The 12,139-nt window shown below is 38.2% G+C and overlaps 1 protein-coding gene across 2 annotated transcripts in view; it reads right to left on the bottom strand.

Annotated features, from left to right (window-relative positions):
* The window catches only part of LOC150102512 (ATP synthase subunit s, mitochondrial), a 74,159-nt gene that overhangs the window by 12,062 nt on the left and 49,958 nt on the right, over nt 1-12,139 (bottom strand). For both annotated transcript variants that reach the window (XM_090399100.1, XM_090399101.1), the window contains exon 4: nt 10,084-10,246. In XM_090399100.1, the coding sequence (XP_090255226.1) occupies nt 10,084-10,246 (163 nt within the window). The remainder of the gene's footprint in view (nt 1-10,083; nt 10,247-12,139) is intronic.

Raw genomic sequence — 12,139 nt, 5'->3', positions numbered from 1 at the left:
GTGAAGCGGCTAAAGAATTGTCAGTGCCCTTGACCATTTTGTTGAATTTGAGTCTCAGATCTGGGTTAGTCCCACGGGTGTGGAAAGAGGGGGAAAATAGTTCAATTGCATAAAGGAGGTTCCATGACTGCTGTTGCAAATTACCGAACGATCAGCATATCAGGAGTCGTTGTCAAGGTTTTGGAGAAAGGAGTCAAGAGAAAAAATCACAGGAATGGATAGATGAAAATGGGATACTGTATGGGGGACAGCATGGTTTTGTAAAGGATAGATCATGCGTCACTAACATGCTTATGTTTTCTAGCACAGTGATGGCTGAACTGGATTAGAGTAATGGGTATACAGTGATACTGCAGGACCTTGCTAAGGCCTTTGACAGGATACCGCATGGAATTCTAATCATTACTCTGCAGCATATGGGGATGGATATAGGGTTGGTGAGATGGATAGGAGTTGTTGATGGAGAGATATCACAGAGTAGTTTATTCAGGTGTAGAGTCCAAAAGACGACCTGTTACTAGTGGTGTGCCGCAGGGTTCTGTTCTTGGACCACTACTATTTAATTCATTCATTAACAATATAGGAAAGGATCTGAGAGGAACTGTTCATTTGTTTGCTGATGATGCAAAGTTGGGTAGAGCAATAGTGAGTGCACATGATGTCAAAATTTTGCAGAATGATTTGGATAGATTAGAGGACTGGGCTAAGATGAATGGATGTCAATTTAAGGTGGCAAAGTGTAAGGTTATGCATTTTGGGGTGAAAAGATTAGCAGCAGTATACCACATTGGTGGAACTGTACTCAGGAGATTGACGAGGCCAGGGATTTGGGAGTGTTAGTGGATAGGGAGTTTAAGTTTAGGGGGCACATTGCAAAAGTGGCTAAATCAGCTCATCAAATCACTTGGTTACTGAAGAATACTTTGACGAGCAGAGACAAGAAAGTTATTGTTCCTCTGTATCGAGCCTTGATAAGACCCCCCACCCCATCTCGACTACTATGCCCAGATCTGGGCACCAGGGTTTCTTCTTGATGGGGAGGAGGTGGTGAGGATCCAGAGGCGAGTGACCAAGATGATAGCAGGTCTATGGAATGAACCTTATGAGAACAGGTTGCAGATTTGTGGGTTGCAGAAATTGGTTGATAGGTAAAAAAGGGGTCATATGATTGAGACATTCAAATTACTGAAGGGTTTCCATAAGATTAATTCAGAGGATATTTTTGAGAACAGGACTGGTGGGGGGAGGACTAGGGGCCATCCATGGAAATAGGCAAGAGTTAGCAAGGGTGTTAGAACTAGGTTTTTTTACTTGGAGAATGGTGAATGAGTGGAATAAGTTGCCAGTCTGTTGTGGGTGCCATATCTGTGAATTAGTTCAAGGCAAAGTATGATAAAGGATGTTGAATAGATGTTCTTGATATGATGTTTACGGCCTCCCTCGATGGGTCTAAGGACTCCTTGGAGTTGTCCGTAATAATAATAATATATTTTTTTCACGTTTTCATGTCACCTTTCTCATCACTAAGTCCTTTTACAGCACTCTTTCCTCCGTTTCTAAGCTTCTTCAACAATCTCCAGAATATTTTACCACCTTCTTGATATTTATTTTCCATGTTCTTGCCAAAGTCCTCCCATGACTTTGGTTTAGCCAGTTTGGCACAGTGCTTAGCTTTCTTACATTTGTTTCTGTATTCTCTAAGAGCACAAGCAGACTTATTTGCCAGGAACTTATGATAAGTTTTCTTATTTTCCTTCACTGCCTCTTTAACTTCCTGTGTCCACCATGGAGTTCTGATTTTTCTATCCTTGCAGACAACCTCACCACATGGCTCTCTGGCTGAATCAATCAGGGTTTGCTTCAAGGCTTGTGACTGAATCTCCAAGGATTGGTTCCTGTTCTCAAACTCTTTCATTTTTTCTTCAATAATCTTTGTGTATTTTAGTCCACAGTTCACATCTAAGAGCTGGTCAATTTTTATTCGCTTTAAAACTTTCTTACATGTTATTCTTTTCAATATGAAATTCAATTTTATCCTGCTCAAGACTAAATAGTGATCACATGCAATTTCAAATCCTGTGTACAATCTGGTGTCCTGCTCCAGGGAGAAAACATCACTATGAACAATAACATAGTCAATGAGACTATTCTTATTCCTTGCCTGTCCTCTCCATGTGATTTTGTGCACATTTTTATGTTGGAACATGGTGTTAGTAATAACCAGTCCATGTCCTGAGCAGAAATCCAACAAATATTCCATTATTATTAGCTTTGCTCTTTTCTCCAAATTTTCTCAAAATATTTTTGTATGTCTGACAATCATTTCCTACTCTGCTATTTAGAACCCCAACAAGGACCATGTTATCCTTTTTCACTGTGTCAGTTGCTTTCTCTAAAGCCGCAAAAAATTCCTCCACTTCTACCTTAGAAGAACATTCTGTGGGACCATAAGCACAAATAAGTCTAACTGTCTAGTTCCCTATTCTCATATTTGCCCACATCACTTTACTTGAGACTGTGACATTCAAGAAAATTAGCCTCGTATATAGTGTTAAATACTATGGCTACTCCTTTTCCTTGATTGTCATTGTCTGAATATAACATTTTGCATTTATTGCTCAGAAATATCTCACCAGTTTTTGTCTTTTTTGTTTCAGTCACCCCTATTATGTCAATCTGGTACTTACATAATTCCTCAGCTAGCTCCATTTCTTTGCCATTCAGGCTTCTTATGTTGATAGTACCGATCTTCAATTCTGGTAATAGTGAGTTGGGATGTGTTTTAGGATTTGTTCCAGTAGCTGACTTTTCGCTGTTTGCCCTGGTTCCCTGGCGAAAACAACAGGGGCTTTGTTTAACCGGGCGACACCCCAACCTGCATGAAATTTTGTCATGTTGTACCATCATTTTGTATTTTGGTTTAAGCCAATAAGAATACAATTTGGTCGTCTAAATCCCAAATTGCCAGCCCATCTTCATTCATTCAGTATCCAGGTAGATACCCAACAGGGTCCACCACAAGAACGTGAGGATTGGACATTAGGTCAGATGCCCTGGTCAGTTCTCCGCATTCCTTTAAAGGCTATGTGGAGGTCTCCTCTCAGTTAAACAGCTTTGTCCCTTAAGCATCTTATTTCCAAACTTCAAAAATCTCTACTAGATGAATAAAAACACTCAAATTTGTTTCTGTATCTATCTGTTTCTTGGCTTAAAACTCAAGAACTGAGGATCCAATTTTCATACAATTTTCTTTTATATTTATCATGTAGAGCTTGTCAGGCCTTAGAAAGTTGTTTCCAGGGGAAAGGGGGGGGGGGAGCAGTAAGAAAAATAAGTTTGGGAACTGCTGTACTAAAGCATCACTCTACCAAAGAGCATTAAGACAGATTTGGTTATAAGAGCAAAATGTAATAACACATCGCAGCACAGATATGCAGATATATCCCGGCAAATTGTAGCAAGACATCTGCAACAAGTAAGCTTATATGCTGAAAGGCCAGAAGTCTGTGCCTCTTTATCCACACCTCATTATAGTGGATGCTTTCAGTGGTGCTGTATCCATAAAAATTTCATGGCACAACAACAGGCTAATGCACTTTTTACAGATGAGAGTCATTTAGTCTGATTCTAGATGACGCTTGATCTGGCATAATAGTGGTACTGCTTACCATCGTAAGAATATTCTTGAAAGGGATAGATATGGTAGTGCTGGGGTCATGGTGTCAGGAGGCATTATGCTTAATGAACACACTGAGCTACAAGTGCTAAGAAAAGTGACTATGACTGTGAACGACACTACAACAAAGTTCTTCAACATCATGCTTCAACGTCAGAGCACCACAGAACAATCATGCTTGATTGTTCTGTGGTGCTGTAGGCAAAAGAATTCAATTTTATGGATGGCAATGCCACACCACATCGTACATGAGTAGTGAAGATACTTCTGGAGACTGAAGATATTAATCAAATCATGTGAAAAGCACACTCAACAGGTCTCAACCCCATAGAACACTTTGGGATGCAATAAGGAGACACAATGCAAATTCCCAAACTCCCCTCCAGAAAAACAAGCAAAGCCTTATTCTTGCTCTGAAGCAGGAGTGAGCAAGTTTGCCTAAAGAACTCCTGAATTACTTGGTGCTAAGCATGGTACGAAGTTGTGAGAGCTGCATTACAGTTTGGGATGGACATATTCCATACTGAAATGTCTTTCTGCACAATTTTCTGTAAGCACTATACATTAATTTCTAATTACGTTCTTAAGAAATCTGTAACTTTTGCCAAAAATGTATTGCAATTTAATTTGTATGAAATTTATATCACATATTTGTGTAATATAATTTATTAGTATGCTGGAAATAAATTTTGTGCCCAAATTTGGCTGTAGTCATGAAAAATTTTTCATATACAGCTAAAAATGTAGTTCGTCCTTAGCTTTTGGACATCAGTGTATTTGGGCTTATAATACAATATTCATGCTTACATTTGTGATTATAATGCACCTAAGTGTAATGATAAAGTTAAAAGAAACCATAAACATCTCACTTTGCAAGAAAAGCTAGAACTAATCAAACATAGTGTGGAAGGCAAGTGCATAACTGATATTGGCTGCAATCTAGGCATACCTAACAGAACAGTTGGAATGACAGTTAAGAACAAAGCTGAAGTGTTATAGGAAATTAAAAATACTATACCAGTGCATACTAAAGTCATTAGAAATCACCATTATTCAAATAGATGCAAGAATAAAAATATTTAAAGGTAAGCATTTGTTGATTTTACTGTGCTTTTGTATATCCCAGTATGTTATTTGGCTTTAGCGTTGAAATTTTTTTGAGTTTTTTCTTATTTAGCATCCAAATACATTTTGGATGCTTATTCAGCACCCAAAATGCATTTGGATACTAAATAAGGGCTAAATGAATGACTTTCTGGTTTTTGCTGGTGCTCTGGTACCTAATCTGGCAAATAAGTGGAGGGTGCCTGTGTTGATACTAGTTGAATAATACCCTGACAATGTCAATTTAACTTTGGCAAAATATTGGAAATAATAAGTAAATCTATTTAGTTATTCTATTGTATACATTATTAATTTTCTTAAACAACATTATCGCTACTCTCCCTGCAAAAAAACTTACTTCTTACTCTCACCCTCCTTAGAGTTTCCAGGGATACCACTTGTTCTCTACTTGTCTCCACCAGTTTATGAAAAACATCATCTATAAAAATCTGGTAATAAGCCCTTACCAACTTATATGTCTCAATCACATTCTTCTCTCCACTAGATTCTTCAAATGCATTTCTTCTATTTTTCATTTTCCTTAACATTCCAGAGACTAGAAAACTCTGAACTGTCCAAACTAAAAGTCCATTCAAATCTTCCATCAGGAAATTTTGAATGGAATTTTATTGATCAATATCAACAATGCTTCTTATAATTCTTCTTAACTACACATTATCAGTGAAGAAATGAAGATTCCTTGTCAATACATAAAATACTATTAACAAATAAGATAAGTTTAGCTAGTCTAGAAAACGTGTTTTTAAAGTTAAATATAGTGTGGCTTTTTGTCACAAATTGTGCTGAAATTGTGCATCGGTTAGAAACAAGTGTCCTTCAGTGGTATTATTGTTTAGAACTGTGTTGTATATATTGTGTTTTCACTGCCGTTTGTTTCACTATATCAACGTGTAAAGATGGCGTCCAACAAGAAACGTACGTCAGCGGCGCGCAGGACTTCTACTACTACACGAAAGGCTGGCTCAGCGTTAGATTTTTCGCAATGGATGCATTGAGGAAACTGCTACATGTATGCACCGAAAAATGTGAAGGATCTGTGGTCGGTCTGGCAAAATGAGAAGAACGAAAATGTCGACGTATGTGAGAAGTGTCGGGATAGGCTGGAGCGTTTAGGAATGGAAGCTGACATCGGGACCGTAGCGGAAGAACTTCGGCGGGAGTTTGTGAAAATGAAAAATGACCTTCATCTTCTTCATGAGGAAGTGGAAGTGATCGGTAAGGAGATACTGGAAGTTAAAGCTGAGTTTAATGTGTTAAACAGAGAAATTAGGCCTATAGAGATTACTTTAGCTGAAGTAACTAGAACAGGATTACATATGGGTGAGTCTTTGGTGAATGATTCAATAATAAATAGTATGGGAGTGATTGGGAGTCAACATAATAAAACCACAAGTGGCCTAGAAGAAATGAGATGTAGCGAGAGTGGGGGGGTAAGTAATAGAGAGTTGAGTAATGAAGCTGGGAGAGTCATGCTGAATAGTGTAGAGAATGAGTCCATGAGTGTGGACTTGAATGAAGTTAAGAGTAGTAAAATATATGGTGATTCTATGATTAAGGGTATGGAGAGTGGTATGCATGAGGAGTGCTTGGCTGACGGGACAATAGAAAGAGTGGCTTTAGCAATAAAGAGAGGGCATGAAGCAGACAAGATGATAGTTATGGTGGGTACGAATGACCTGAGAGGTAGTATAAATCGGGTAGGAAAAGATTTAAGAACATTATTAGATATTGTGAAGAGGAAAAGTGTCAATGGGAGAATAGTGTGTGTGCTGCCTCGTTTTGACAATTACGAGTTAAGTAGACGAGCAATGATAATGAATGATATGATTCCAAGAATGTGCAGAAAAAGAGGTCTGGAGTTTGTTGATGTTTGGAGTGTGTTTGAAGGAAAAAGGCAGTTGTATGCTAGAGATGGACTGCATCTTAACATGGAAGGACATAAGCGATCGAAGAAGTTATTGTTTTCTGAACAGGTTGAAGTTATTGGGCAGGGAAACTAATATTGAAAAGGTTGAGTGTAAGAGAGAGAAACTTTAGCACTGATTGTGTATTTATTGATCCTTATAGGCAGAATAAATTGCAGAAGAGAGGGGATAAAAATCGGCATAGGACTACGGTAGTTAGTGACTTATATATCAGTTCTAAAGCCGGTACAAGATCTAGAGGGAATCTGCAATTTTTGTATACTAATGCTAGAAGCATTCGAAATAAGAGAGAAGAATTTTTGGCATTAGTCAGTGAAATCTCACCAAAAGTTGTAGGCATCAGTGAAACTTGGCTATCAGCAGAAGATGTGGTCACTGGAATTGAATGTGATGGGTACAGTATTTTCAGGGAGGATAGAGAAGATAGAACAGGAGGAGGAGTACTGTTGATGATAGCTGATGTGTTGCAGCCAAAGAAAGTAGTATATCATGATGATAGACATGTGAATGAGAGTTCATTTGAGGAAGTCTGGTGCAAAATAGTGACCAATGCAACCAAATATACAGTTGGATGCTGCTATAGGCCAGGGAGTACGGGGGGAGATATTGAATTCATGCATCAGCAACTTAGTGCAATGAGTGAAGGCTTAGTGATTATTATGGGGGATTTTAATTATGGTGATATAAATTGGAAGGAGGAAATATCACGTAGCAAAAAGGAAATGGAGTTCATACATCTTCTACGAGATAATTACTTGAAACAGCACGTAACTGAAGGGACACGTGGTGTGAGAGTGTTGGACCTGGTTATTGGTTCAGAGGTTATATGCATAAGTAAGGTGTCCTCGTTACCTCCAGTTGGTGAAAGCGATCATGTGGTATTGACTTGGGAGGTTGCAAAATCTGTGGATTTTTCTATTAAGAAGGGGTATGTACGGAACTACAGGTTAGGCAATTACAAGCAGCTTCGGAGTGAGCTTGCAGCCATCCCATGGCAGAACATATTGCAAGGGAAAGATGTTAGCAGTGCTTGGGATAAAATCAGCGGGTATCTGAGGTAAGCAATATCAGATTGTGTCCCCATGGTCAGGAAGTCAAACAAGGCAGGCTTTAGATGGATGAGCAGTAGTATCAAGCTTGAACTGCAAAAAAAGAAAATGTTATGGAGAATTTACAAGGAGAAAGGCGATCAGGACACCCATGAGCAGTACAAGGCTCAAGCTAGGAAGGTTACCAGCATAGTAAGAAAAGCTAAATCAGATTATGAGAAGACCTTAGCCAAAGAGATCAAGGGTAATCCCAAAGAGTTCTTCCGCTATGTGGCAAGTAAGAGGAAGAATGACTTCGGAAGGATAACCTTAGTGGGTGCTGATGGTATTGAGGTGACAAAATCAGATGTAATAGTCGAGTTACTGAGTGATCACTTTTCAAAAGTCTATCACCCAAGTGAGGCTATCTCTATACCTATAGCAATACCTAATGTGAGAATTGAAGCTAAAGAATCAGAGGTATTAAATATATTGCAAAACTTAAATGCAAACACTGCGGTAGGCTTAGATGGAATATCAGCTCGGGTGTTGCGTGAATGTGCAAATGAATTGTCAACCCCTCTTACTTGGATATTTAATTTAAGTTTGAACTCTGGTATGGTCCCTAGGGAGTGGAAGTTAGGCAAAGTGGTTCCTTTGCATAAGGGTGGCTCTAAAACTGCGGTATTGAATTACAGACCAATCACCATCTCAGGAGTAGTGATAAAAGTATTGGAAAAGTTGGTTAAAGACAAAATTCAAGAATGGGTGGATCAGGATATGATACTCTATAGAGGCCAACATGGTTTTGTTAAAGGTAGATCCTGCCTTAGCAATCTATTAACTATTCATAATAGAATAACATCTGAGTTGGACAAAGGAACTGGCTACACAGTGGTACTTCTGGATTTTGCTAAGGCTTTTGACAGGATACCCCATAGAACACTGTTATGTAAATTGGAGCAGATGGGAATGGATATTAAATTGGTGATATGGATAGGAGAATGGCTCAGGGAGAGATACCATAAGGTGGTGTATGGAGGAGCCGAGTCCAGAATGAGGCAGGTGACCAGTGGTGTGCCTCAGGGCTCTGTGCTTGGGCCAATGTTGTTTAATTTGTATATAAATGATATAGGAAACGGCTTAAAGGGAGATATTCAGTTGTTTGCTGATGATGCAAAGTTGTGTAGTGCAATAAAAAATCAAGCTGATGTTGAAAGTTTGCAGGAGGATTTAAATAAGCTGGTAAAATGGGCAAAAGAAAATGGATGTCAGTTCAATGTGGAAAAGTGTAAAGTCATGCATTTTGGGATTAAAAGATTACCAGCTGTGTACTACATCGATGGAAAGGTACTCCAAGAGATTGATGAGGCTAGGGACTTAGGGGTATTGGTAGATAGGGAGATGAAGTTCAGAGGACACATTGCTAAGGTGTCCAAGATTGCACATAGGATTACTTGGTTGTTGAGGAACACACTGACATCCAGAGATAAAGAGGTTATTATTCCCCTTTATAAAGCATTGATACTTCCACATTTGGATTACTGTGCTCAGGTCTGGTCACCTGGATTCCTTGGAGATGAAGAGGCTGTGGAGAGGGTTCAGAGAAGAGTGACCAAGTTGGTGAGTGATATAAAAAATGCTCCCTACATTGATAGATTGAGAGCTTGTGGATTGCAGAGATTGGTTGATAGGCGAAGAAGAGGGGATATGATAGAAACATTCAAATTACTAAAAGGTTTTTATAGGATTGATGCAGGGGAAATGTTTCAGCTGTGTGATAGTGATGGAAGAACAAGAGGTCATCTCTGGAAATTAAAGAAGAGTGTGGTTAACAAAGGTGTCAGAACAAGGTTTTTTGCCTGGAGGGTGGTGAATGAGTGGAATTCATTGCCTTAGTTGTGAGCTCTTCGTCTGTAAATGAATTCAAGAAGAGATATGACAGATATTGTTTTGCTAGTTTGGGTCTCCCGCGATGAGTCTCTGACTCCATGGAGATACCCGTAATAATAATAATAATAATAATAATAATAATATAGCATACACCACTTTCCTGTTTCTTCAACTTCTGTTTAGTACTGTGCCACACTCAGCAAGGTTTTGAAGATTGCTGAGCAATACTAATAATGCTGCACTTTTATTTTTTTTCCTCTGTCTCTTTCAAATCACTTTTCTCACTCTTTCTTACTTCTTTCATACGTTGTTATGCATTTTAACTCCTCCATTCTTGATTATATTCTACTAAGTACACATCACTACATGCTACAACAACTGAACTGAAAAGTTAAGAGAAAAAGAGGATATGACTTGCAAGAAAAATATCACTTACTCCATATGTTGAAGAGATAGCACTCCTTCATCAGTAATATTACCACAGCTGATTATTTCAAGGCATGTGAGTGACTCTTTGATATAATGAAGCATAGATAAGGCATGATCTTCTAAATAGCTACACTTACAAAACTTTATTTTTTTTAAGTGGCATAAACCATCTAAAAAATATCAAATTACAAGAAATATGTGTAAAGAATAACTAATACACAAATAATATAAAAATAACAAAGAAATCAATGTATGTACTCATATATACTATACAGTACCTATTGACCTAGTGATTCTAAAACTATTAATATGTGGGAATGATATCAAAAAATTTTAATGCTAAATTTTATCTATATGCATTTAAATTACAAGGGTCAAAGTTGTATAACTGAGAGGAGAACTCGATATAGTCTTTAAAGGAATGTGGAGAACTGACCAGGGCTTCTGACCTAATGTCCAATCCTCACTTTCTCGTGGTGCACCCTGTTGGGTATCTACCTGGAAACTGAACGAACGAGGATGGGCTGGCAATTTGGGATTTAGCCGACCAAATTGTATTCTTATTGGCTTAAACCATAATACAAAATGATGGTACAATATGACAAAATTTCATGCCGGCTGGGGCGTCACCCGGTTAAACAAGGCCCCCCCCCCCCTCCTTTGTTTTCGTCAGGGAACCAGGGCGAACAGCGAAAAGTCAGCTACTGGAACAAATCTGAAAACACACCCCAATTCAACGTCACCAGAGTTAAAGATCAGTACTATCAACATAAGAAGACTGAATGGCAAAGAAATGGAGCTAGCTGATTAATTAGATAGGTACCAGATCGACATAATAGGGGTGACTGAAACAAAAAAGACAAAAACTGGTGAGATCTTTCTGAGCAATAAATACAAAATGTTATATTCAGGCAATGACAATCAAGGAAAAGAAGGAGTAGCCATAGTATTCAAGACTAATCTTCTTGAATATCAGGCAATTTCAAGTAGAGTGATGTGGGCAAATATGAGAATGGGGGAACTGGACAATGAGACTTATTTGTGCCTATGGTTCCACAGAAGGTTCTTCAAAGGTAGAAGTGGAGGAATTTTTTGAGACTTTAGAAAAAGCAACTGACACAATGAAAAAGGAAAAGTTGGTCCTTGTTAGGGAGATCTAAATAGCAGAGTAGGAAATGATTGTCAGACATACAAAAATATTTTGGGAAAATTTGGAGAAAGGAACAAAGCTAAGAATAATGGCAAATACTTGTTGGATTTCTGCTCAGGACACGGACTGGTTATTACTAACACCATGTTTCAACATAAAAATGTGCACAAATTCACATGGAGAGAAGAGGCTAGGAATAAGAAAAGTCTCATTGACTATGTTATTGTTGATAGTGATGTTTTCTCCTTGGTGCAGGACACCAGAGTGTACAGAGGATTTGAAATTGGAAGTGATCACCATTTATTCTTCAGCAGGATAAAATTGAATTCATATTGAAAAGAATAACATGTAAGAAAGTTTTAAAATGAATAAAAGTTGAGCAGCTCTCAGATGTGAACTGTAGACTAAAATATACAAACATTATTCAAGAAAAAATGAAAGAGTTTGAAAACAGGAATCAAACCTTGGAGATTCAGTGGCAACCTCTGAAGAAAACATTGATTGATTCTGCCAGAGAGGCATGTGGTAAGGTTGTCAGCAAGGATAGAAAAATCAGAACTCCATGGTGGACACAGGAAGTTAAAGAGACAGTGAAGGAAAAGAAGAAAACATATCAAAAGTTCCTGGCAAATAAGTCAGATTGTGCTCTTAGAGAATACAGAAAGAAATGTAATAAAGCTAAGCACTGTGTAAAACTAGCTAAACAAAAGTCATGGGAAGACTTTGGTAAGATCATAGAAAATAAATATCAAGAAGATGGCAAGATATTCTGGAGGTTGTTGAAGAAGCTCAGAAATGGAGGAAAGAGTGCTGTATAAGGAATTAGAGATGGTAAAGGTGATATGAAAACTGGAGAAAAAGATATCCTTGAAGTATGGAGTAATTACTTCGAAAAATTACTAAATGAAACTAG

The sequence above is a fragment of the Typopeltis vanoorti genome, chromosome 10 (assembly GCF_054136105.1).
Source record: "Typopeltis vanoorti isolate ZY-2024b chromosome 10, IOZ_Tvanoo_1.0, whole genome shotgun sequence".
NCBI lineage: Eukaryota > Metazoa > Arthropoda > Arachnida > Uropygi > Thelyphonidae > Typopeltis > Typopeltis vanoorti.
Note: the sequence above shows the minus strand (reverse complement) of the source record. Positions and strands in the feature narration are given on the sequence as shown.